The sequence below is a fragment of the Pongo abelii genome, chromosome 13 (genome assembly GCF_028885655.2).
Source record: "Pongo abelii isolate AG06213 chromosome 13, NHGRI_mPonAbe1-v2.0_pri, whole genome shotgun sequence".
Taxonomy (NCBI): domain Eukaryota; kingdom Metazoa; phylum Chordata; class Mammalia; order Primates; family Hominidae; genus Pongo; species Pongo abelii.
The window spans coordinates 52,029,556-52,057,378 of NC_071998.2; the positions used below are offsets into that span (position 1 = coordinate 52,029,556).

Below are 27,823 nucleotides of genomic sequence, written 5' to 3' on the forward strand. Positions count from 1 at the left end.
GTCAGGATAGGCTAGGTCATGCTCTGTGAACAACTCAAAAACTTTAGGGTCTTGCATTTACATCTCTCTCATGTTGCATGTCCACCACAAGTTATCTGGGTGCTCTGTACCATTCTTATTCTGAGATCTAAGCTGACAGAAAAGTCCCATCTGGAGTGTTACTAGTCTCCATGGAAGAAGAAAGAAAACTCTGAAGGGCAAAGAAATGCCCTGCCTAGAAGTGGTATACAGCATATCTGCTCAAGACTAACTGGCCACCTCATCACATGGCCCTATCCAAACACAAGGAAGCTTGGAAGAACATGGCCCTATCCAAACACAAGGAAGCTTGGAAGAACAATCCTAGCACATGCACTTCTGAGCCGAAGATACCTGGCGAACAGTACAAATGGCTACCACAGTCCACTCTCCTGTCACCAAGTATGCAACCCATTCTTGTCTCTCACAGGAGTTATACACTCTCTAGAGTGGTTTATAATTTTAAAAAACTGACAAAAACCAAGTATTAGAGAGGATGTGGGGCAACCATAAATCTCACACACTGCTGGCAGGAATGTAAAATGGCATAAACCACTATGAAATGTCATTTTTCTTAACAATTAGTGACATTGATGGGTTGTATGGTAAGTACATAATTTTCTAAGTTTTCCAAAGACTGACAATAGCTCACAGCAACTTTGTAACAGCAAAACCCTGTAAACAATCCAAATATCCCTCAGATGAATAAACCGTGGCATATCCATAAATATTAGTCAGCAATACATTCAAATTTTGGCAGTATCTGTTTCATCTGTTGCATCGTCTTCACCATCATGTTTACTTCCGAGAATTTTAATCTCAAATTACTCTTCACATGGCAGCCTGCTTTATTCTGTCAATGCAATGCAATTTCATACCTGCCAATCTAGTCATGAAAGAGTAAGAAAGATCATCTTCATCTTTTTCAATAGCAGTCACTTGGTCTGCCTGCATGGTCCAAGAAGCTTTCGATTTTCTTATATCCAGTGAAGGTATTTCATCTTTTTTCTGTGTAGGATTAGGTTAAGCCAGGTTACTAAATATCACTTCCTTCAGGAATTGTGACAGTCTAGTTGTAGGGACCAGACAGAGTGGGCAAGCAAGGATAACTCTTTCCAGTGTAAGCTCATGGTGAATGGGCCATCAAGCTCAATTCTTGCAATCAGGGCTGTCCTGAAGAATAGGGAAAGGTTTGGTTCTTAATAGGCAAATAGCAGATATTGGGCATCAGAGCAGATCTCTATTCAGCTCTTCCAAGCAGGATCTATACTGAAATCCAAAGCTTTCATTATATAGGTAGGGCCCCTTTCTGTTAGCTGTTATAACAGGGTTATGAGAGAGTTATGGATGTTTAGATTGCCAGCTTCTGAAAGTTTGCCAGCTTCCAAAAGTTTACCAATATACTCAAACACTAGCATGCACATATTTGTTGAGTGAACCATATTACTTAGAAGTGAGTAAAACTAGAAAAAAAAAGTTTAAATCCTATCCAAATTAAAGTGATTGATTACTTCATAGTAATCACTGTAACCTACCAAATGTAATAAATTCCAGTGAAAAAAGCTTCTTTCAAACTTAGGACTAAGAGACAACCAGGTATTATGTACCTCCTGAAGGACAACCACATCACCTATGAAAAAGTCTTACCCATCCCCTGCCCCCAAAAGTCAAGTCTGAATCTGGTCATGCTTTAATTCTAAACTATCAATTAACTGAAAATAAAGAGAAACATGTTAAATTACACCATGTTTGGGTAGTTCCATAAGGGTTCCATTATCTATGTTCTGTCAGAAATGCTTCAGAACAAACAATCCAATTTCAACACACTAATTGCAAAGGGGAAGAGGGAGAAGACTGGGATGTATACAGATTAAAATATTCTTAAGAGATAGCAATTAATCACAATGTGAGGTCTTTATTCGGATACTGATTCAGACAAACCAACTGAAAACAAAACAGCAATTTATGACATTTGAGACTATGGAAATTGGAACATTTACTAGGTATTTGATGATGTAAAGAAACTGTTTAGTATTGTGGTTATGTGTCCTAAAAGTCCCCATTTTCTAGATACCAACTGAAATATTATGTAAAAGAACCTTGATGATTCAAAGGTTCAATAATAATTGCTTAGCTTTGGGCCATTCTTCACATCTGTGAATATGCTAAGCCACAATCAGCCTTCTTTCCTAGTCTATCATGTTATAGCTAGAGTTCAGACAATACAAAGCAGAACTGTGGGAATCAGCTATTTTGCTAATCAAAGTGGTAGAAATAAACCAGTCCAAGTAGCTGGAACTGGAAGATATTTCCCACTCTTCATGCAGAAAGGCGGCCAATACGAGAGGGGATATAGTATGAATGATGCAATTTAATGATTCATTTTAAGAAGTTCCTATTTAAATGAAATGCTTCAAAATAAAAATGATTCTGATGTTTAGCTCTAAGAGACAATAGTTCCAGGCATTTCCCACAACCTGATTTGGAATTTAGTTAAATTCAGGAAAAGCACTGAAACTAGCTGGCCATATATCCAAGAGTGAGGGCCTGCCTATACAGCAAACATCACCAGCTCTGGACACAAGACTGCCTGTTTATGGCACAGATCCACCTTTTGATTGTTGTATGACCTTTGGTCAAGTTACTTAACCTTTTTGCACCACTGATATAGCATTTGTTGTTGGTAGAATTCAATGAACACACATAATACATACAAGTGACTAGTACAAAGTAAGTATTCAATGAATGATATTTATATGGCTGTGAACTTAGGGATGGAAGGACTGACTGGATCACATTAAAACTTTTCTCTGATGAAAACAGTGTAGTTTTTTTGGGGGGTGTGGAGGTCAACAGGGTCTTGTTCTGTCACCCAGGGCTAAAGTGCAGTAATGTGATCATGGCTCACTACAGCCTCAATTTCCTGGGCTCAAGCAATCTGCCCACGTCAGCCTCCCAAGTAGCTGGGACTACAGGCACACACCGCCACACCCTAACTTTATTTTTTGAGAGACAGGGTCTTGTAATGCTGCCCAGGCTGGTCTTGAATTCCTGTGCTCAAGTAATCCTCCTACCTTGGCCTCCCACAGGGATTACAGGTATAAGCCACCGTGCCTGGCCTAGCAGTATAGTTTAGAGAATAGAACAACGTTTTAAAACATTCTTATGTCTGTGAAATAAGTAGCACTGATTAGACTAAAACTGAACACAGGACAGAAACTACAGAAAATGGTCACTAGATTACCATTTTAAATTTTTTTCCTATTAGAATAAACTTAAAAAAAAAAAAACAAAAAAAAAACTGAGGGCCGAGTGCGGTGGCTCATGCCTAAAATCCCAGCACTTTGGGAGGCTGAGGTAGGCATATCACGAGGTCAGGAGATCAAGACCATCCTGGCTAACACGGTGAAACCCCGTCTTTACTAAAAATACAGAAACAAAATTAGCTGGGCGTGGTGGCAGGCACCTGTAGTCCCAGTTACTCGGGAGGCTGAGGTGGGAGAATGGCGTGATCCCAGGAGACGGAGCTTGCAGTGAGCCGAGATTGTGCCACTGCACTCCAGCCTGCGCAACAGAGCGAAGACTCCGTCTCAAAAAACTAACCAAACAAACAAAAAAAAACTGAGGAAGAAATTTGTTCTGAGTGCTTAAGATTTCATTCTGGTTCTCATTACCAGTGCAAAGTAAAAAAAAAATGTTTCAATAGTGATGCACAATGAAAAACTCCAGAAATATAGGATCCTTTAAAAAACTGATAACATAAGCCAGACAAGTGTAAAAAAGTAAAGCAAAATGAGCTGTTTTTCTGATCATAAAATATTTATTAAGGTATACTTTAGGGAATATAGTGAATATAAAATTTAGGATCACAATATGAAGCAATTTCAAATCCTCTCAAAGGTTAGCACAGCCCTGAAAACTCTGCAGATGTAAAACCACTGGTGAGACACTAAAAGCAGTTCGACTAGTACAGAAGTGGATTTTCATGAACATTTACAACTAGAGCATATGAATACCTCTTTTAAGTGCAAAACCACACCACATTACACTAATGCAGCAACAATGCATTCATTATTGTTCTCATTAGTCATTAGTAGTCAACTTGCATAAAACACCAGAAAAAAGCACAATGGAGTTCACAAAGTGGGCTAAAAAAATGAACCTGTCCTTGCAAAACACACATTGTAATGGAAGAAGAGACGTTAAAAAAGTATATGCACACTTTAGAAGCTGTGTTCATTCCAAGGATCTCAAGTGTCATTTCCTTTTCTGTAAAATCAAATTACAAGAACCAGGCACAACTAATATTTGGGAGGCAGTGTGTAGCTAAAATTTCATTTAACTAGTTATTCAATGATTTTTAAAATCCCCATAAATCTTTTCTGTCCTGAGGTAGTTGCAAAATAAATCATAACTTGGATATCAACTAGAGCTGAGGCTTTGACTTTTTACTCATTAAAACTAGTTGTTATAGGAACTACCTTGAGATATTTAAAAGACAGTTGAGAAATGGGCCTCTTACTACACACACAAGATGATGGCTATGTGGGAAAGAGGATTAGCTGCTTCAGAACGTGAGAGATACAGTCCACCATTTCTTCCACCCTCCCCACCCATTTTAGATTCTTTATTGTCCAAAAAGCCACCATGAACAACACAGTGAAAGCAGGCAGATCATCGTCCTTTGCTGTAGCCAGGGAAGAAAAGGTCAAGTAGAGTCTGCAGAATCTCATTGGGAATCATGATGTAATTCTGGCCAAGATCATGCCGGCAAGCAGGGCAGGAGAAAACCTGTGCCTTAAAGGAGCGCTGTAGGCAATCCTATGGTAAAAACAAAAACATCCGATTTAATCTGAGCATAAAGCATGTAAGTACTCAGCAACTTATGCTTTTAAATAGGAACCAGAAACTGGTAATGAGAGAAATGTACAGAATGAACAAACATAAAGGCTTGAATCTGCACTATGGAAAAGGCTGCAGTCATGGCTTTAGTTTCATCTCTGGCAGATATTGGGAGCCTTCAGGTAAATTAGTTATGTAATTTGTGCATCAGTTTCCTCATCTACTAAAATGATGGAGTTAGAGATTACATATGGTTGCCACTAGCCTAAACTTTTGGGTTAGATTTTAACCCTGTCCTTTCTAAACAGCCCTAGAGGGGAAAAAAAAATCAGGATTCCCTTGCTTAGAAATGAATTTTATAATTTACCAAATCACTTAACATATGGTGAGTCTTCCAAAAATATACTTAGCAGCCAGGCATGGTGGCTCATGCCTGTTATCCCAGCACTCTGGGAGGCTGAGGCAGGTGGATCACCTTAGGTCAGGAGTTCAAGACTAACCTGGCCAACATGGTGAAACCCTGTCTCTACTAAAAAATACAACAATTAGCTGGGCAGGGTGGTGCGAGCTTGTACTCCCAGCTACTCTGCAGGCTGAGACAGGAGACTTGCTTGAGCTGGGGAGGCAGGGGTTACAGTGAGCCCAGATCGCACCAGTACACTCTACCCTGAATGACAGAGCGAGATTCCGTCAAAAAAAAAAATATATATATATATACACACACACACGCATATATATATATATTTAGCAGTACTAAATACATTAAATATACAGTTAACTCAAGATCAGGCACAAACTCATATGTAGATTTGTTTCCATTTTATAAAAGAAACTGAAGTTCTGAAGTTAGGGCACATAATCACCACTGGGTAGAGCAAGATTCAAACCTTGGCTTGACTATAAAACACAAACTTTCCTTTTACACCACGCTGAAAACACAATATTCAATTCATCTGGGCATGATGCTAGATATAAACTGTTTTATATTATTTATTAACTAAACATTCCAGTTTGTACTATAATATATAAAACATATAAGCTATTACAGACAAGAGCAATGACCTCTTACCTTCTTTCCCATTTCAGCCCCTCCTCAAAATTCCAAACATAATACGATACCTCAAACAACACCTATTTGAATTATTATTACTATCTAATTAAAACATGCATTTACCACCAAGACGTAACTAAATGCTTCTTAACTAGAAGGTTCCACAACTATCCTGCTTCATGGAAAATGCTTCTTAGCATGCTAAAAACAGGTATAGAGATTAGTGTGCTTTCATGCCTAACAGGGAAAGTGAGGTAGGAATTCTACTTACTTTACAGACATTGTGAAAGCACTCAGTTGTCACAGGCTGGTAAACTAGCTCCTGACAGCAAACGCACATAAAAGATTGTTCCAATTTTTTCAGAAAATTCTAGAACAGTATCCAAAGATAAGGAAAGAAAAGTTAGCAGTTCATAATATGCTAATAAAATTCATCTATTGTATATTTCAAAACAGCTAGTAGAGAATAATTCAAATGTTCCCAGCATAAAAGATACCTGTTTATAGTGATGAACATTCCAATTATCCTGATTTATTACATGTTATATGAACATATCAAAATTTCACCATGTATCCCAAAATATATCCATCCATTATTTAGCAATAAAAATGTTTCAGTCACATTTAATGTCTTCTATTTAGAGGCCGGGCGCGGTGGCTCACGCCTGTAATCTCAGCACTTTGGGAGGCCGAGGCAGACGGATCACAAGGTCAGGAGATCGACACCATCCTGGCTAACACAGTGAAACCCCGTCTCTACTAAAAATACAAAAAATTAGCCGGGCGTGGCAGCGTGCGCCTGTAGTCCCAGCTGCTGGGGAGGCTGAGGCAGGAGAATGGCGTGAACCAAGATGGCGCCACTGCACTCCAGCCTGGGCGACAGAGCGAGACTCCGTCTTAAAAAAAAAAAAAAAAAAAAAAAAAGTCTTCTATTTAAAAAAATCAAGTAGTCTTGATTGTAACTACCTGAGAAGAGCAAACTTATATAAAGAAACCCCATTCCATACACATTAGTTTTAAATCAGTTTTAAATCACAGTATTGGGTAGGAAAAGTTGCAAAGTCAATATATGATGGTAAAAAGTCAATGTCCCCCTAAATGTCACATTCCAGGGATAAACTATTTTTCACTTAAAAAATAAAAAAATCATGGGCAACTTGTCTCAAGATCATTACATACTGACTGCCTTTTTTCAAAAAGCTGTTTTGCACAGTACTCCAGTGTATGAACATGTATTATCTATTCAATCTTCTGCTGTTATAAAACTTGAATATTTGTCTTTAGGAGCTTAAAAAAAAAAACACTAGGAAACAATACTCAATACTCTGTAGTATCTAATACCATAAACAAAACATTTATTTTCCTAGGATTATTCTGTGATATTTTACCTCAATCCTAAAATCCCATACCTTCCTGATGCTAATGTTTACTTACAGTAGGACGAAATTATAAAAAGTAGAGCCACCTAATGTAAACATGATCAAATGGATACCCTGTATTCTTCAAAAGCCATTACTGGCTCCATTTAATCTTGGCTGTTTTTTTTCTTAAGCTAGAAGGAAAACTAGTTTTTTTCTAAATAGTCATAAAGATAACCCTTCAGTTATTTTAGGTAGTAAGGGAGTGCATTTCATATTTATTTTTTATATTAATAGAAAAAGTAAGGCCAAGCATGGTGGTTCACGCATATAATCCCAGTACTTTGGGAGGCTGAGACGGGTGGAGACGGGTGGATCATTTGAGGTTAGGAGTGCTAGACCAACCTGGCCAACATGGCCAAACCCGTCTCTAGAAAAAAATACAAGAAATTAGTTGGGCGTGGTGGCAGGTGCCTGCAATCCCAGCTACTTGGGAGGCTGAGGCAGGAGAATCACTTGAACCCAGGAGGTGGAGGTTGCAGTGAGCTGAGATCATGCTACTGTACTCCAGCCTGGGAGACAGACCACAATTCCGCCTCAAAAACAAACAAAGAAACAAAAAAACCTTACAAGTTTCAAATTTAAAAATCGAATGTCACATTTCAAAAGATGTCTCATATTAACTGATTTATGAACATGAATCATTAAAGTCAAATGCATTACAGACAAAGTATTATAAACACATTTTTAAAATATGGCAATTATGGGGAGATGCTGAAAACTTTATAACAGGTACTCTCTCCCTAACAAACTCCTTTGTTAATGACCAATATTTAACCTGGTACTTCCATAGTTCCTATAATATGGGTATATCTAATACAGGTATTTTGAGTTACAGGTAGCTACACTGTGCTAGGCACTCATCTACAGTGGTAATAAAAAGGCAGTCTGTGCTCTCCTGGAACTTACGTTCCTACAGGAGAATAAACAAACAAAAAACAGTTTCAGATAGTAATAACTGATGAAACAGAGCAAAGTGACTCATGCCTATAAACCCAGCTACTTAGGAGGCTGAAGCGGGAGGCTTGCCTGAGGCCAGGTGTTCGAGATCAGTCTGGGCAACACAGTAACCCCATCTGTTTGGATTTTTTAAACTAAATTTTAAAGAGTTGCTATTTTAGAAAGGGTAGTTTGGGAAGATCTCTCTGAGGAATCTATTTATACAGACTTAAAGCATATGAAAGAGTGAGACACATGAAAAGAGAATTCCAGTCAGAGGAACAGTACATATGTATAGGCCCAGGGGTATCAAGACGTCGAGTGTGTTTAAATAAAACAGTGACCACTGCAGTCAAGCAATCTGGGCACAAGAATACTAGTTTAAGAGGAGACTACAGATGTAGGTAGGGCTGCTGATCACCGGGCCTTTGGAAGGAGTTTGGACATAAATACATATACACATATTTATTTATTTAAAGTCACTGTTGGCTAACACCTGTTTTTTTCTGGCTTAATAAATGTCTTCCTGGCCTATCTGAAGAGAATGGGCATGAAACTTGTCCAGGGCAATAGTACATAACATCCAGAGTAATCACTAGCAGCAAGGTCACAATAATATGACCTAGGAAGGTCAGATTCTGTCCCAGTGGGATATTACCCATAGGGAAGACAACTTTCACATCACTCAGGTGGCTTTTTCCTCCATCTGTAATTACTTCTTTCCCACCTACAGTGGAAACTCACCTCAGTTATCACTAACAAGCCCTATCTTTCCCAATAAGAGAATAATTAGGCTGATTAACAACTGCTTTCTGTATCTTAATTTCCTATAAGTGAAAATGAGTGTGACCTAACAAAGTCAGACTCTCCTTATGCCTGGGTATCTTGTCTAAAATACAAGTAAACACTTCTCAAAGTGTAATCACTTTCCCCTGTCCTCTAAACATGTAAGCCTCATTTTGCCAAAGATAACTCAATGTATCACATTTATAAACAAAGGAAGTAACAATTCCAATATAAATCCAAATATTTGATAAATTTCAGCATTTCTAAAAGTTTAAAAATCACATTTAAAAAATTCTTCCTTAATAATAATGACTATCTCTCACAAAGGAAACTAGAGTTTTTGTGTTGCTGCTTTAAGTCTAGATAGAAAAGACATACAGATATAAGGGCACATCAACACTTTGGAGAGAAAGAAAACAGAAAAGTAATTGTATTATAAATGACAAGGGGTCAATATTTAATAGAAGATTCAAATTTATAAGTAAAATTAAAGATACAATAAGTGAGAAAAGAATGAAGAGACAGTTCATATTTGAAGACTCCAACTTTAGGGATTTGATAAGAAAGGCTTGCTTGCAAAACACAGCTTAACACAAAGCCCACACATTAATTAACTATGTGATTCCTTTTTACTTTAAAATTACGTGATTAAGAAAAAATGAAAATTTAAAAACATAAAATACTTAATAGATAATCTGGTTAATTTTACCACTTAGTTTAACATGTAGGTTTCGAAAATTGTGCTGAACTGCTTAAGACTTATGCTGTTAGGTAACTTTCAACTGTAACAAAAACTTTCGTGGTGATTTTTAGATTAAACTGACCATGTTTCGCAACTGAAAATTCTTCTGAGGAACAGTACCTCAAAGTAAAGTAACTTTGGGCATAGAGAAGTCAAAATCCAGCATCTAAGAGGTTTAAAGTAAATTCAGGCGCATGTATATGTGTTGCCTCAGATTATTTCTTAAAGGTAGTGGCACTGAATTAGAAAACCAGGTAGAAGTATGAAGTTTTGACTGATGTGTGAAAAACATACTTCATGAGACAATTATTTATCATTTGTTAATATCAGAATGTTATTATTTAAAAAAATCTTCACATACTGGTCCTTCCACAAGATGTGCAAGCACTTCATCCCACAGCTTCTGGTTCTGACAATCTTCTCTGATGAGATGTTGCTGTTGAGGAGTTAGTTGAAAAGCCTCAATTGCTTCTGCTGAATCTGATGCTTTGTATACTTTGGAGGCGCTTGGACAGCCATCTAGATTTATTTTAAAAATGTATCAGCAGACTTACAAGTGGTTCTAAGCAGAACTATGAAACAAAAGAGTTAACTGGCACAAGTAATGTTTAGCAGAAAGATAACCAACATAAAACAGCATCTAATTTCCCCTAAAATTTAGGATACTGTTATTTCCTGCTATTTGGTTCTGACACTATTAAACAAAAGATCCATCTTCCACCATGCCCCCCCAGCCAAATCCTTTGCTTTCATTTCTTGTAAGTCTCTCAATTTATTTTCTTAATATTTCTCTTTATTAAAAAGTATGTTGGCTGGATGCAGTGGCTTCTGCCTGTAATCCCAGCACTTTAGGAGGCTGAGGCGGGAGGATCCCTTCAGCCCAGGAGTTCAAGACCAGCTTGGGCAACATGGAGAAACCCCATCTTTACAAAAAATACAAAAATTAGCCAGGTGTGGTGGTGTACAGCCGTGGGCTACTTCGGAGGTTGAGGTAGGTGGATCACTTGAGCCCAGGAGGTCAAGGCTACAGTAAGCCAAGATCTTTCCACTGCACTCCAGCCCAGGTGACAAGAGTGAGACCCTGTCTCAAAAAAAAAAAAAGTATGTTATTATTATTTATATTTTGCAATCATTACCTACCATCTGAAATTGGCCTTTTTGTGGTTCCACTGGGCTGCTTCTTTGACTGTCCTTTAGTCTTCTTCCCTTCTTTATCTGAAGGGTAACCTGCTGGATACTGATTGGGGGAGGAGGGAGAGTACAATGCAGATTTAAGCTTCACAGACAAGGGGGGTTTAGATCCTGGTGAGAAATTAAAAGGGAGGGGAAGACTACACTTTCCCCAAACTAAAAAACTTTACATAAAAGAAATAGACATTTAAAGGAAAAGAATTCAAAGCACAGACAACTATTAAAATCCCAATTTATGTAGCTGTGACTGCTAAGAGATTCCATTTTATAATACATTGATCTTAAGTTTCAGATCTAAGAAAGATAAGTCTTCAGGAGTTGTGATTAGATTTCCTTAAAGTTTAAGGAAAGTAGAATACAGAAATGAAGGTAAATGAGAACCAATCATAGAACACAACAGACAGAAAGCAAATAGATTGGATCACAGTAAATTGTGGAGTTGGTCTAAAAAAATATCAAAAACATTAAGGGTCAAACTTCTCATCTCCTAAAGTTAGGGGGAGGAGCTTTTAGAAGACCTAAAGCAACTAAATTACTAAATCCTCCACCAGCTAAGAGCTAGATTTGAAGTAATACATTCTATCTATCATCCTTATGTTTCAATGGCTACCTTCTTTGAGGGGGTGGGTGGGGTGGGAGGAGCATGCTTTGTAATAACAGTCATGCTTAAAGCACTATATGTTTCGGGCCTCAATGACTATTACTCATCATAGCAGATGGGCTCACATGCTTCTGCTCACAGTTTCAAATACAACCTATCTAGAACAATGCTCTCAACAGGGAAATCTGAAAAATCTTCTGAAAGTGAATGTGACAAAGTTGTTTTTATATTAAAAAGAATTATTTTAGTAGTTGTTTTAGCAGCTGATGGTCTTATTTTCAACAATCAATTCTATGAGTTTAAAAAGACAACAAAAACAGAAACAGACTTGCATTAGAAGACACACACTCACCTGCCTGGGTGGTCAGACACTTGCCCATAGTTCAGCCCCTACACATGCAGTGTGGGCAGAGCCAGGGGAAATGATAAAGCTGGCAGTTTTTACGGGAAGCACAACAATGGGGAATGATGGGAGATGAACTCAAACCATGCTCTGAAGTCAGTGTCAGGGACAAATTCTAGGGTATACAGGCAGTGAAGGGATTAATGCAGCCATACCATCCACTATGCACACAAAATCAACGAAGTCTTTATGGGTTAACAGCTGAGCATGGGCAAAGGGGAAAAAAGACAAAGCACTAAAGGTGGTGGCAGGGCAGGGAAGCAGCTTTGCGGGAGAAGAGAGAAAAGGGGTGAGGAAAAGTGAGAAAGGGAGAAGGCAGACCACTCTTATAAAGCTACCTCCCCACCCTTCCCTTACCAGAGAGACACCCCCTGTGCCCTCTAGGATAAGTGTCCTTTTCCAGGGCCTCCTATACCTAAATTTTATGAATCCCTTTCCCTCACACTTCAAGTCATTTCCAAATTGATTTGGAAATATTTTACTTTCATTTAACAAGTCCAGCTTTTCCCAAGCACAACCCTTGGTCCCAGGGCAGTCTGACATCTAGGATACTACCTTTTCTCTCCTTTTCCTCTGTCGATTTGCACGATCTTATTCCTCACCCCTTATAGTCCCCCAGTCAATTGCTGTGGGTTATATCCAGTGTTAAGGGATGTAGATAGAAGAGGTGTATATTTTTATGAACACACAGGAAGCCTAGACGAATGTAATCTAACCTGTAAACGTAAACATAATCTCCTTGACCGTTCTATTCCTTCAGAGGTCCAAGGAGCAGGTTCAACATCATCTCTTCTTAAAAGATAGCGCCAAACCAAGAATCCATGGCTTGATGAAATCTCTGGCCAGTATTTCACCACCTAAATCACAATATTTCAGAGCCAGTTTGAGATTTAAAGTTTTTGACTTATTCATCACATTAGTGGTACCAAAACAATCTTTGCCAGAACTAAATGCAACTTCTGAATATTCTGCTTTGCTGTAAGGACAGTAAGTCAAGAATATTCACTAAAACAGTTTTGACCTTAATTCCTATTATAGACTTCCCATATGAGGACAGACTGCTATAAATTTAATAGAGTAACAAGATTATGCTAATTAATAGAATTTTGTATCATAAAGATGGCAGCAAATGCCTCTTTTAAACAAAGAATGCAAATCGATTACTATGATGTGCTCTGCTTTGAAAATCTATTACAACTAAAATAATTCAAAAAGATATATAAAAATCAAGTTATACAACAGCCAGTTACTTAAACGGCTTTATTATAGAGAACATACACTTACATTAAAAAAAAAAAAAAAATCTTAACCCAACTCTGCCCCTAGGAACTCGAAATAAACCTTACAAGTAAAGTGCTGAAGTTAAGAGTTTGCTTTATGCATCTGTTCAATTTCCAGAAAAAGTAGCAATATAAGATGGCTACTGTTTCCTCGAGCCCACCCACAGTAGTTCCTTGCAACAACCCTGCCTTGAAAGCCCAGGAAGAATGACAAACAAGATGTCATGCCAGATAGAGCACCTTATAAATGCCATCATATCTGTTGCCTTCTTCAGGAGCATATTTGCTGATCTTCCTCCCTTTAAAACTGCGTATCACTCTGACTGGCTTACCAGCTCTCCAATTCCGAGACTCTGCTCCAATTTTATCATCCAATGGAGCATCACAGTTTAGGGCCAATGCCCTAAAAAACAACAAAAAAGTCTTTATACCACGTAATTTTTCTTCAAGTACACAATCGAGTCATTAGCTCAATTAAAAGGTGAATTATACCTTACCTGATGGTTAAGATTCTATGATTCTTTCCATATTATTCCAGATAATAGGATTATGCTTTCCCCCACCAGCAGAGAAGACAAATCAGTTTTCTGATGTCACCCCCAAGCCAGGGGATTGGTTCTCAGATAGCCTGTAGGGTTCTTCTGAAAGTAATAACATCTGTGCCACGTATAATAGAAAACAACTAGAAATACATGGAATTTTTCTTTAAATAACGTTTGTTGGGGGAAGGGAGAACGTTGGAAAACTAAAGCAAATGATTGTTGCAATAGTGATCTTTGGTAAGGGTGTGAGGTGAATTGCTGGAATAATGTAGAAAGAAATCCAAAAATATAAATTTGTCAGCAAGGTACAAATGACCTTCCCAGGTCTACTTTCCACATTCCAGACAATAGAGAATCCTTAAAGTTTAAAAGATATTAAGAATAAGTGGTGTATGAGAATATTCTTTAAAGGTCTCCATAAAAAGATAAATTTCAATAAGCCTGAAGCATCCAAATGCCTGTGCTAATGACAATGAAGACTTCTGGCTGCTTGAGATCACTACATTTTACTGATGATGCATTAATGCATGGTCAAAGAGGAACACTGAATTGGGAGTAGTACCTGACTTAGCTGGAACTTACTTAGTATATGCATTCACCTAATAGTAGTAAATCAATGAGCTTATTAGATGTTAGAAGACCTTATTCTTGGGAGAACCTAGTTGTACCAAAATCTGTACTTAAATTATTTTTACTATTTTAAAATAACAATTTTAAAATCAGTTTACAATTAGCATTTTCCTCTAGAACACCTACATCTTAAGTGAAAATAAAACACTGAGAACACTTAAGGTTTAAAAAACAAACAAAAAACAGAACTATACCCAATCTGGTAAAAGCAGATATGACATAAAATACTTCTTCAGGGTTTGATTCTTTTTATGCAGGCTCAAGTTAAAAAAAAATAGACTTCAAGAATATGACTAACCTATTGAAAAGAAATGTCTTGACCATAGTTATATTTTTAGTGAGTAAATAAACTTGAAAGTATTTTGTTTTAAAAAATAACTTATATAGCTGTGGTCAAAGAGTTGAAGCTTCCCAAGTTACCTTTTTTTTTAAATCTAAAAGGAAGATGCATTAAAATGCTGGGAGGTAGAAAAAAACACAGCCATCAACTCTGGGGCTAGTATTAGGTCTTACTTACAGAATACCTATTGAGATATTACACCTATTTTATCTGAAGAGCTAGGGTAACTTTACCTTCATGTCACTGAATGGAATGCTTTAATGCTCAGATACCTTCAGTCATAATTACTGCCACCACTAACTGGCACTGTCAACTCACTTCTGGCTTCAGATAATTAGGCTATTCAAGTACATGAAAAGAGTCCAAGAGGATGAAACTAGGCAATACAGCAACAAAGCTCCTCCATTAATCTAACTGCCACTCAACCAGTCAGGTGCCTCTGACTGCCCTGTTAAAAGATGGCCAGGTTACTTTGCTGCCCTCTTCAGTTTCTTAAAGTTGGAAGAGCTGGGAAGAAATAGGAATAAACTCAGAACCAAGAAGGTGTCGAACTACCTCTTAGCAAAGAAGCAAAAATGAATTCAACCATACACTACTGGGGAAAGAGTATACTATGGGTCAGAGCAAAGGGCCTTTCACCTCAGTTTTCACGTTTGTTAAACATACAGGTACCTTTGCCCAAGCACTTTTACAATCACAAGGCGTATTCACAACTTAACGTATAAACTGACAGACGGGATGTTAAAGTCTCTCTGATAATTCAATCCTAAATTGTTTTCAGTTGATATTTCATTTTTCACTATCTCCTCTTTATAGCAAACATGTTTACTGCTTGTCAATTATTTTCTAATGAGACTGTAGCGGTACTTATCAGATTGTCCAGAAGTGTGAAAGGAATCTAACATGTACATTACAATGGTGGGTAGTTATGAAGGAAGTTCCTTTCAAGCAAAATTATCGATTATTAAAGGAAAAATAATTTTCAGATTTGACAACTTGAAAGAGTCCTTTTGCAAATTTGAGATACATTTTCATTGACAAAAACACATCAAAATATTTATTTTAAGACATTCTTCTTGAAGGACTGCTTTCTTGCTAGAAAAGAATAGCTAAGCTCCTGTCTCAAGAATGTTTTCACCAGCAAATCTGACCTGTCTCCTCTGCTGGTTCAGTAAAAATAATCCTACTGTCAGAAACAATATAGAACACATAAAAACAGAGATTCTATGTAAATTGATACACATGAAAGTCTTGAAATCATACTGGTATATTCTTTACATCACACAGTAATCAGAAATTAAGGGGACACTACTTAAAACTGAGTGATTTAGACTTTAAGTGAAAAACACTCACTTTTACTCAATCGATAAAATACCCTTAATAACAGGATATAAAAACTGTTAACTTTATGAAATGTTCACAAAAATTTCAGTAGGACAAACTATAATGTGATTTTTGCTATCTGGTGGTCTGGGTTACTTATTAATATTGGTATTAGCATGCATTTATAAAATAAAACATTTTTAAATTAATAAATTTTCTGTACCCATGGGAGCTGAGATGTCATTAGTATTTCTATAGAATAAAGGTCAGCACATGGTGGCTCTTTTGTAATGTCTTAAGGGGATTTAGTTAGAAAAGATCACTTTTGTAACTAAATGAACATTCCCTTTAACAACTCTTAGAAGATATCTGATTAGCAGACATTCTAAAAGCACATTCAGTACAGATCTGATTAAGTTACCTTATATTTCATTTATGTACATAAATGTGGCTCCCAAACATAACTTTATTTCACATTACTGAGTTTACTCTAAAAAGGAGTTTGTCACTTTTAGCTTTGACCAATGGAGTAGTAGACAAGCCACCTTTTTCTCAATTTCACTTAAATTACACAGGTTCCTTTCCTCCAAAGTTGTTAACATTTTCAAATGCATACCACATGTATTCAGTAAGACTAGAAATTATGGCATTTAAAAAATAACAGTATAAAGATATGTTAGGATGCTGATAAACAATTACATAATCAGGCACTGGAATTTTAATTTCAGATCTTTAACTCCCAGTTTGAAATTCTCCTCTGCAACGTAAGTTACAATTTACAGTCCTATAACGAAACTTTTATTCAATGTTCAAATTCTAAAGTGTTTATAGTAGTACCTGTTCATGTTTGTTAATGTTTGATCAGCTGAAGGTGCGCCAATTCTTTTATTACCAGCAAGATTTTTACCACCGCTTCCAGTGTATGTGAACTCATCACCTCGGTCCTGTCAGAGAAGATTTTCTTTATTAAGAAAGCTAAACCCAAGTATAATTTCATCAATTCTTATTTCAGAGTCAAAACATTTCATTTGGATGTTATGAGTTGACATTTTCTCTTGAGGCATCTCCCAAAATAATGCAAAATTTAAATGCAATCTTGTGTGTAGTATACTTTCAAGTTACATAACTTGACCTAACACTTTCACTTTAAATTATACTTTCAACATCTCCAAATATGGTTAGTCTCATGCTATATATGTAGTCAAATAATCAATAGAATGTTACAAACAAGGTAAGGTCTTATGGATTTAAATATTATATTTTATTCAATTCAATGTTAAAACTTATTAATACTAGCTTGTAGGTTCTTTATAGATAATACCACTTCAACAAACACTCCATAACCAAATTTCCAACTGACATCTACACCACACCTAAGTGTGCTGCCTCAAATTTCAAATTCTGGCATTGACAATAAATAAGTACTACAAAAGCAAATTTACCTAAAAACTTCACATTAACTTTTTTTTTGAGACAGCCTTGCTCTGTCACCCAGGCTGGAGTGCAGTGGCATGATCTCGGCTCACTGTAGCCTCTGCCTCCAGGTTCAATCGATTCTCCTGCCTCAGCCTCCCAAGTAGCTGGGATTACAGGAATGTGCCACTACACCTGTCTAGCTTTTGTATTTTTAGTAAAGATGGGGTTTCGTCATGTTGGCCATGTTGGTCTTGAACTCCCGGTCTCAAGTGATCCACCTGCCTTGGCCTCCCAAAGTGCTGGGATTACAGGCATGACCCACTGTGCCCTGGCTTTCATATTAAAATTCTAACAGCACAGTTAAGTTCCCTTTATTTCATATTCTGTGGGTTCACCCATATCACACATTCAGGTAAAATAATCGCCTTCCATTAAGAAGAAATTTGGAAGAAATTTGAAAAATCTAAAAGTAATATAAAGTATCTACTAAATGTAAAAAAAAAAAAAAAAAGGCCAAAAGATGTTACATACACTAGCTCTCCAATTACTTCTATAGCAGCTACAAATTTATATGGATATTATTGTCTCTATCTGATTCAGTACTTGAAACAAATTAAGAAAAGTAACTATCAGTGCACAATTAATTCTACTAACACTAGCAAAATAGTGATTCTTTAATGCAAGATCATTTTAATTAGTTTAGACAACTTAGACAATGTTTTGTGTCTACTAAATTCTTATTGTAGAAGTCAATTATTTATACTTTGTTTTTCCCTTGGATTAAAAGCCACAAATAAACATCTCATGGTCTTAAAGTGTTATTGGTCCAAAAGCCTTAAATTTACTTTCACCTTTTGTTAATCCAATATTAAGGTCTACATATTTTTTAAACAAGTTATTACGAAACTTAATCTTTAGTATGTATTCTATGAGAAGGAATTCTAATAAATACGTACATCTAGAACAGTTTAGAATACTTCTTAAACTGATCAAAACCAGTCTTCCACCCGGTATCTGGACAGACTCCACAATATTCATATTCATAACTCTGTCAACTTTTCAAGTTATTATGGGAGTGCCATAAAGAAAAAGTAATGGAAAGTAAGAGAGCATAATAAGACAAATGTAAGCTAAATAGTATTTAAAACATTTCTGATTATTCTTCAAGCAGCAAATCAAGGAAACATGGCTAAAATTCTGTACCATTAACTCATTTGTACTTTAATCATTACATCAACAAAAACATTATATTATCACGAGGGAAAAAAACTGTCAGACTGTAAGAGCTCAACCATATTATTTCAGGCTATTTTTTCCTATGGAAAGGCCAGGCGCGATGGTTCATGCCTGTAATCCCAGCACTGTGGGAGGCCAAAGCAGGAGGCCTGCTTGAGCCCAGGAGTTCAAGACCAGCCTGGGTGACATAGCGAGACCTTGTCTCTATTAAAAAATAAAAATAAAATATTTTTCCCATGGAAAAATAATCAGCCTAAATTTGTTGCATCTTCTAGTCAATGATCCATTAAATTGTGCCTGGGAGGCAGTAGCCTAAACAAGTTCTGCTGCCTGGGAAGAGCTCACATAAAGCAGCTCTATCTACACAAGGGACACAGCACTGCCCCAAAGTAACTCAGTTCTTCAGTTATTCCCAACCTCTATTCTTCTCCCAAGCTGCTAAAGCAACTGCCTAAGACAACAAGCTGGATGCTCACATTCTTGCCATCATCAAGATCAGGTGGAAGACCTTTATCTCAAACTTCTCAGCCTCTTCCCTACAGACTATCAGATAAATAATTCCAAAGCACAACGAAGACACACATTCCCCAAACTCCTTTAATGATTTAATGCAAGGTTGTCTAGACAATAGCCTCAAATTTTACCAACTTCTCTCATAATACCCTTTACATCCCTGCAAAACTATACCACTGCTAGTGTAACACACATCTACTACTGGGGGGTTAGGTGGTGTTAGGAGAGGCATTTTACATATAATTAATTCATTTAAACCTCACAGCAAGCCTTTAAGTACTATAAATCTTATTTTACAGATGTGGCAGAGGTTCAGCAAATCACCTGAAATCACACAACTAGGAAAAGAGATGGATGGCTCCACACCCAGGACACAAAACCAAACAGACTCTGGCTTCCGAGTCTTCTCCTGAACACTGAGCAAACTCCTTCTCAAGACAACTGAGAGGATGCAGATCATATTTGTGGGTCCTCACTTCTCAAAAGAGGTCACCAAAATACAAGGCACTAAAACTGGCATTTGATTAATTCTTAAGTTACTAGGCTAAAATATTAACTCAGTTATCAGCAGGTATGCAAGAGTATTACATCCATTCATCCAGACAGAACAAAGATCACTGGCTTCATGAAATTTATACCAAATTCAAGAATTCAGGAAACTTTTTTTCTTAAATGTGAAAAGCTTATTCAGGTTTCCTTTTCCTAATCCTATAGATATACTTGCCTACAATAGAAAGATCAAAAAGTTGAAAATGCTTATAAAATATATAAACGTTTCCAGACACATTTTAGCTGTCAATCAAGGCCTATATGTCATCTTAGTCCTAAAATTTTTCTTCACATTATGTAACAGACTTAACTAAGACAATTAGCAGTTCATCAGTACTTATCTCCTCAAATGTTTTAACGTTTGACCAGTAACTATATTTAAAAACATGGAAACAAGAAAATAAACTTCATATATTTAAGATAATATTCTTTTCTTTTTTTTAAAGACAGAGTCTCACTTTGTCATCCAGGCTGGAGTACAGTGATGTGATCTTGGCTCACCGCAACCTCTGCTTCCTGGGTTCAAGTGATTCTCCTGCCTCAGCCTCCCAAGTAGCTGGGATTACAGGCATGCATCACCACGCCTGGGTAATTTTTGTACTTTTAGTAGAGACGGGGTTTCATCATGTTGGCCAGGCTGGTCTCGAAGTCCTGACCTCAAGTGATCAGACCACCTCAGACTCTGCAAGTGCTGAGATTACAGGCATGAGCCACTGTGACTGGCCTTATTTAATATTCTGCTACAGAGAATATAACTAACATTTGAGTCCGTGCTATGTGCAAAGGGCTACATAAATTATCTCAGTTAATGTAATCATCTTCCCGACATAAAATACTATTTCTTCTTTTTACAGATGGGGAAACTGAGTTACCAGAGTTAAATAATTTGGCCGAAGTCTCAAATACAACAAATGTCAGAGACCAGATCGAAAACAATTGCCCAGACACTAAAAACAAATGTTAAAGAGACTACATTTCTAGTTGGTTTATTTACAAAGCCTTTAAAAAATTCCAAGAGCTGACTGTAATAAACTATATAACATCTTTTGTATTTCTGACAAATACATAAAGATATAGCTTCAAAATATGGATGCTAAAGAAGAATGCAAAGGATGAACCTAAATATTTCCATTTACTTTGCCATGTTAATGTAAATGCATTGCCAAATCTGCCTTTCAGAAAGACAGCACGCTTTTCTATTTGTCTGAAAACATACTATATTTTGTGTTCTCTCTCCATAACTACTCAAATTGATTCATCTTTGTAACAATCCACGAAAGCAAGTAAATACCTGAAGACCACATATCTGATAAACAGTTAAAAAAAAAAAAAAAAAACCCATTAGAAAATGGCCAAAAAACCTGAAGCACTATGCTACTAAAGAGGCTATACAGATGGCAAATAAGCAAAAGAATCACGTCCAGCAATAAGATATCACTACACACCTATCAGAATGGCTAAAACAAAAAACAGCAACAACAGCGAATGCTGGTGAGATGCAGAGAAACTGGATCACTCATATATTGCCGAGAGGAATGTAAAATGGTACAGTCACTGGAGAAAACAGTTTGGCAGTTTCTTTAAACAACTAAACATGCAACTGCCACATGTGACCCAGGAATTGCACTTCTGGGGCATTTATTCCAAAGAAATACAGACTTACGTTTACAAAAAACCTGTTCACAAATATTTACTGTAGCTTTATCTGTAATAGCTAAAAACTCAAAAGAACCCAGCTGTTCTTCCATGAGTAAAAAAGATTAAATGAACTGTGGTACATCCACACCATGGACTAGTACTTGGCAATAAAAAGTAATGAACTATTGATACATGCCACAATCTCCAGAGAATTATGCTGAGTGGAAAAAGCCAATCCTAAAGGCATTTATAAAAATTCTTTAAGTGACAAAATTACAGGAATGAAGAAATGAGGCTGGGAGCAGTGGCTCACGCCTGTAATCCCAGCACTTTGGGAGGCTGAGGTGGGCGGGTCACTTGAGGTCAGGAATTTGAGACCAGCCTGGCCAACATGGTGAAACCCCATCTATACTAAAAATACAAAAATTAGTCAGACATGGTGATGCACGCCTGTAGTCCCAGTTACTCGGAAAGCTGCGCCAGGAGAATCACTTGAACCTGGGAGGCAGAGGTTGCAGTGAGCCTCTCGAGATCGCATCACTGCCCTGTAGCCTGGGAAACAGAGTGAGACTATCTCAAAAAAAAAAAAAAAAAAAAAAAAAGACTCAGCACGGTGGCTCATGCCTGTAATCCCAGCACTTTGGGAAGCCGAGGTGGGCAGATCACCTGAGGCCAGGAGTTCCAGACTAGCCTGGCCAATATGGAGAAACCCCATCTCTAGTAAAAACACAAAAATTAACCGGGCGCCTGTAATCTCAGCTATTCAGGAGGCTGGCTGCAGCGAGCTGAGATGGCGCCATTGCACTCCAAGCTGGGCGACAACAGCAAGATTCCATCTCAAAAAAAAAAAAAAAGAGAGAGAAAAGATTAGTGGTTGTCAGATGTTAAGAAGCAGTGGGGGGGCTATGTCTGATAGGTGTAGCTATAAAAGGGCAACACAATAATGGAAACTGTGGTAATATAAATGTTCAGCCCCTGACTGTACAGTGTCAATATCCTGGTTCTGATATTGTACTATATAGTTTTGCAAGATGTCACCACTGGGAGAAACTGGGTAGAGGGCACAGGATCCCCTGCCCGCCTTTTTTTTTTTTTTTTTTTTAAAGGAGACAGGGTCTCGTTCTCTGTCACCCAGGCTGGAGTGCTGTGCTGGCATGGCTCACTACAGCCTCAACCTCCTGGGCTCAAGCAATCCTCCTGCCTCATCCTCCTGAGTAGCTGGGACTACAGGCACATGCCACCACACCCAGCTAGTTTCTCTGTTTTTTTGGTAGGGACAGGGCTTTGCCATGTTGCCCAGGCTGGTCTTGAACTCCTAGGCTCATGAGATTCACCCACTTCAGCCTCTCAAAGTGCTAGGATTACAGGCATGAGCCACTGGACTCGGCCCTCTGTATTGTTTCTAATGCTACATGTGAATCTACAACTATCTCAAAATACTAAGTTTAATTTTAAAAAATAAACTCAATAGATTGATTTAACACTGGAACCAGTTTTTATTTTTTAAAAGAGAAACTTAAAGAAGAATGACAAAAAAAAAAGCTCTATAGAGGATGGGCACCGTGGCTCACGCCTATAATCCTAGCAGTTTGGGAAGCCAAGGTGGGCAGATCATCTGAGGTCAGGAGTTCGAGACCAACCTGGCCAACATGGCGAAACCCCAGCTCTACTAAAAATAAAAAAATTGACCGGGTGTGGTGGCTCACGCCTGTAATCCCAACACTTTGGGAGGCCAAGGCGGGAGGATCACCTGTGGTCAGGAGTTGGAGACCAGCCTGGCCATTGTGGTAAAACCCCATTTCTATTAAAAATACAAGAATTAGCCAGGCGCAGTGGTGCATACTTGTAATCCCAGCTACTCAGGAGGTGGAGGCAGGAGAATCGCTTGAACCTGGGAGAAGGAGATTGCAGTGAGCCGAGACTGAGCCATTGCACTCCAGCCTGGGTGACAAAGAGCAAAACTCCGCCTCAAAAAATAAATACATAAAAATACAAAAATTAGTCAGGTGTGATGGCAGGCACCTGAAATCTCACATACTCGGGAGGCTGAGGCAGGAAAATCACTTGAACCCAAAGGCAGAGGTTGCAGGGAGCTGAGATAGCACCATTGCACTCCAGCCCAGGTGATATAGCGAGACTCCGTCTCAAAAAAAAAAAAAAAAAAAAAGGAAAAAAAATAAAAGCTCTATAGAGAATGTGTTTTCCTTATAATAATCACTTAACAAACACATATAAGTCAAACCAGTACATGTAAAGAATAAACACTGTCAAATGATTTACTTTCTAATTTGTATGAAACTGATTACTTCAACAAAAACTGTGCTAAAAAGACACAACAGTATTTGATGTATCCTAGGCAAAGCTATTGTATTTTACAAATGATCAAGGCAGGTACTAATGAGTAAGGTTGTATAATGACTTACGACTTCATCCGCAAATCCACCAGCCAGTACAAGAGAATAAGCCCCATCATTACTTCGACCATGAATTCCACCAACATGGGGTCTGTGAACACCTGCTTCGCTCACCTATAAAACAATTAAAGAGAGTCTCAAAATACCTCTGAACAGTTAAGGTACATTTACAAAATGCTTTCATATATATTATTGGTACCTAAAGACCCAAGAAGTGAGTCTCACAGAGTTCTATCTTTTGCTCTCTCATTTTAAATCTCCTGGTACCTAAAGATCCAAGAAGTGAGTCTCACAGAGTTCTATCTTTTGCTCTCTCATTTTAAATCTCCTCAAACATATCCTTTAGGTTCTGAGAATTCTAAAACTGATTGCATAGAATTCTGAGTTGCACAATAACTAGTAAACAATCATCTTATGTCTATTGGAACTTCCAGCTCAACTCAGCTAAAAGAGGACTATCAGCAGTCCATACCGTTTCTCTCTTATTTCTAGTCTTGGATAGTGGCCCTGTTGCCTACCTAGTTTGTGAAGTCAAAAATGCAGGAGTTATTTTATCCCCCTTCTTCCCCCTTATTTCTCAAACTCTTTTGGTTACAAGGATTGCTGATTTTACCTCCTAAATTTCTCAAATCAATCTTCTTTTACTTCCACTGTTCAATCTCAGTTTGAGTCATGAATGCTTACAATAGATCCTTTTTTTACTGCCTCTAGTTTTGCTCCTTCAAACCCATCCTATCTATCACAAACTGGATGATTCTTTTAAAAATAATTCTGCTTTTGACTTTCAACTGCTTAAAATATATTAAGTGGTCACACAGTATCAAACCCAAGTCAACGTGATTTATTACCCTCTCTAAATATGGCTCCTATTTTTCCTAGCCTTATCTGCAGCCTCTCCTTCAAAGAACATATATGCCTGAGCCAAAACTACTAAATGTTACCCAAACATGCTATCCATTTCTACTTTACTCATTTCTACTTCAATGGATGACTGCTTTTCCCCTCGTATCTTCATTCCTGCCTCACTGAAACAAGTGTCACTTCTTTGTGAACTTCAAACTCCCTGAAAAAGGTATTGTAGTTCATCTGTTGGTCATACAATTGGTTTTGTTTTTTTTTTTTTTTGGTAGAGACAGGGGTCTCACCATGTTGCCCAGGCTGGTCTTGAACTCCTGGGCTCAAGCAATCCTCCTGCCTCAGCCCCCAAGAGTGTTGGGATTACGGCGTGAGCCACCACCACACCTGGCCAATACAATTGTTCTTAGCAGAGTAAAGGAAACTGAATTCAAGCTTGCACAATAATTTGGGGTGGGGGGCGGGGGTGGAAAGGCACTTCAGAAGCTTTTAGAAGCCAACAAGAAGGTGATAGCAACAGAACCTGGAAAGGTTTTGGCTTTTGAAACACCTCAGCAGAAGGTACCATTTGATCCCCCACCTCATCAACCCTGGCCAAAATAATCTGTTTTTCCTAAATCTTTCCCACTTTCTAAATAGCAAATCCATCTCACTAGTTGCTCAGGAAAACAACCTCATAGTCATCTTAGACTATATAAGGAGGCTTTCAGAGTTTAGAAAATAAATACGTGACAGACAGGTATACAAAAAAAAGATGCAAAAAATAAAGCAATTAGAAATACACAAAGTATATTTTTACTATATTTATAGTATTATATTCAATTTATATACAGTATTTTATTGTATTTATAGATCCAAAGTCATAATAAACTAAACTTTGAATACTGGCTCAACCAAAATTATAATACAACTATTGCAAAGATAAGAGAACACAGAGAGTATTAAACTAAATGTTTCATCTTCCACAGAAAGAAGTTAATATGGCCGGGCACGGTGGCTCACGCCTGTAATCCCAGCACTTTGGGAGGCCAAGACGGGTGGATCACCTGAGGTCGGGAGTTTGAGACCAGCCTGACCAACATGGAGAAACCCCATCTCTACTAAAAATACAAAATTAGCTGGGCGTGGTGGCGTATACCTGTAATACCAGCTACTTGGGAGGCTGAGGCAGGAGAACTGCTTGAAACCAGGAGGCGGAGGTTGCAGTGAGCCGAGATTGTGCCACTGCACTCCAGCCTGGGCAACAGCAAAACTCCGTCTCAAAAAAAAAAAAAAGAAAAGTGAATACAACTAAAAGATGAATTAAAAAAAAAACAGTATAAATACATTATTTATTAATAGAAATAAGAAGGTAGGGCCAGGCACAGTGGCTCACACCTGTAATACCAGTACTTTGGGAAACTAAGGCAGGAGGAATTGACCCCAGGGATTCAAAATCAGTCTGAGCAACACGGTGAAATCCAGACTCTACAAAAAAACACAAAAATCAGCTGGGTGTGGTGGTGTGTGCCTGTAGGCTCAGCTACTCTGGTGGCTCAGAGTAAAGGACAGCTTGAGCTCAGGAAAGGACTGTGATTATGGCACTGCATCCAGGAGGAGAGGGGAGGAGGGAGGAGGGAAGAGACAGGAGGGAGGAGGGAGAAGGAGGAGGAGGAGAAGCTGCTGCCACGCCTGCCACCACCGCTGCCACTAAGCCTATAATCCCAGTGCTTTGGGAGGCCAAGGCTGGAGTAATGCTTTAGGCCAGGAGTCTGAGACCAGCCTGGGTAACATAGCATGACCCTGTCTCTACCAAAAAACAAAACAAAAAAAAACACAGCCAGGCACAGTGGTATACATCTTTACATCTTTAGTCCTAGCTAGGTGGAATGATCACTTGAGCCCAGAAGTCTGAAGTTACAGTGAGCTGTAACTGCTACTGCACTCCAGCCTGGGTGATAGAGCAAGACCCTGTCTCTTAAAAAAAAAAAAAAAAAAAAAAAGAAAGAAAGAAAGAAATAACAAGGTAAATGCATAGGAGACAACTAAAATTTTGAAGTGGCTGCCTCTGAGAAACAGAAAATGATGATGAAGCCGGGTGCAGTGTCTCACGCCTGTAATCCCAGCACGTTGGGAGGCTGAGATAGGCGGATCACCTGAGGTTGGGAGTTCGAGACCAGCCTGACCAACATGGAGAAACCCTGTCTCTACTAAAAATACAAAATTAGCCAGGCATGGTGGTGCATGCCTGTAATCCCAGCTACTTGGGAGGCTGAGGCAGGAGAATTGCTTGAACCCGGGAGGTGGAGGTTGTGGTGGGCCAAGATCGTGCCATTGCATTCCAGCCTGGGCAACAAGAGTGAAACTCTGTCTCCACACACAAAAAAAAAACCATGAAAAGTAGGGTGTGTTTTTAAAATATAAATTATTTACTAGTATTTAATATATACATAACTTTTTAAGCCATTTTTATGTATTACAGTTGGCCCACAGGTTCCACATCTGCCAAGTCAAGAGAGTAGAAAATATTTGGGGAAAAAAAAATAGATGGCTTTGTCTGTACTGAATCTGTCCAGACTTTTTCTTGTCATGATTCCCCAAACAATACAGTGTTAACAACTATTTACACAGCATTTACAATCTATTAGGTATTATAGGTAATCTAGAGATGATTTAACGTATAAAGGAGGATGTGCATAGGTTGTATGAAAATACTGCACCATTGTATAAAGGATTTTTTTTTTTTTTTTTTTTTTTTGAGACAGTCTGGCTCTGTCACCCAGGCTGGAGTACAGTGGCACAATCTCGGCTCACTGCAACCTCTGCCTCCTAGGTTCAAGCAATTCTCTGGCCTCAGCCTCCTGAGTAGCTGGGATTATAGGCGCTTGCCACCACACCTGTCTGATTTTTGTATTTTTAGTAGAGATGGGTCTCACCATGTTGGCGAGGCTGGTTTCGAGCTCCTGGCCTCAAGCGATCTGGCTGCTGCGGCCTCCCAAAGTGCTGGGATTACAGGTGTGAGCCACCACACAAGCCTGAGCTTGTGTGCAATCTGAGCATCCACAGACTTTGGTGTCTATAGGGGATCTTGGAACCAACCCCCAACAGATACCAAGG

The 27,823-nt window shown here is 38.2% G+C and overlaps 1 protein-coding gene across 2 annotated transcripts in view; it reads right to left on the reverse strand.

Annotated features, from left to right (window-relative positions):
- Positions 1 to 3,818: 3,818 nt before the first annotated feature.
- Positions 3,819 to 27,823, reverse strand: part of UHRF2 (ubiquitin like with PHD and ring finger domains 2) — a 94,448-nt gene continuing 70,443 nt past the window's right edge. For both annotated transcript variants that reach the window (XM_054546682.2, XM_054546683.2), the window contains exons 9-16: positions 23,882 to 23,986; positions 16,944 to 17,050; positions 13,512 to 13,674; positions 12,708 to 12,848; positions 10,937 to 11,033; positions 10,158 to 10,315; positions 6,183 to 6,281; positions 3,819 to 4,839 (exon numbers count right to left, since the gene is read on the reverse strand). In XM_054546682.2, coding sequence (XP_054402657.1) covers positions 4,693 to 4,839; positions 6,183 to 6,281; positions 10,158 to 10,315; positions 10,937 to 11,033; positions 12,708 to 12,848; positions 13,512 to 13,674; positions 16,944 to 17,050; positions 23,882 to 23,986 — 1,017 coding nt within the window. In that variant the 3' untranslated portion in view covers positions 3,819 to 4,692. The remainder of the gene's footprint in view (positions 4,840 to 6,182; positions 6,282 to 10,157; positions 10,316 to 10,936; positions 11,034 to 12,707; positions 12,849 to 13,511; positions 13,675 to 16,943; positions 17,051 to 23,881; positions 23,987 to 27,823) is intronic.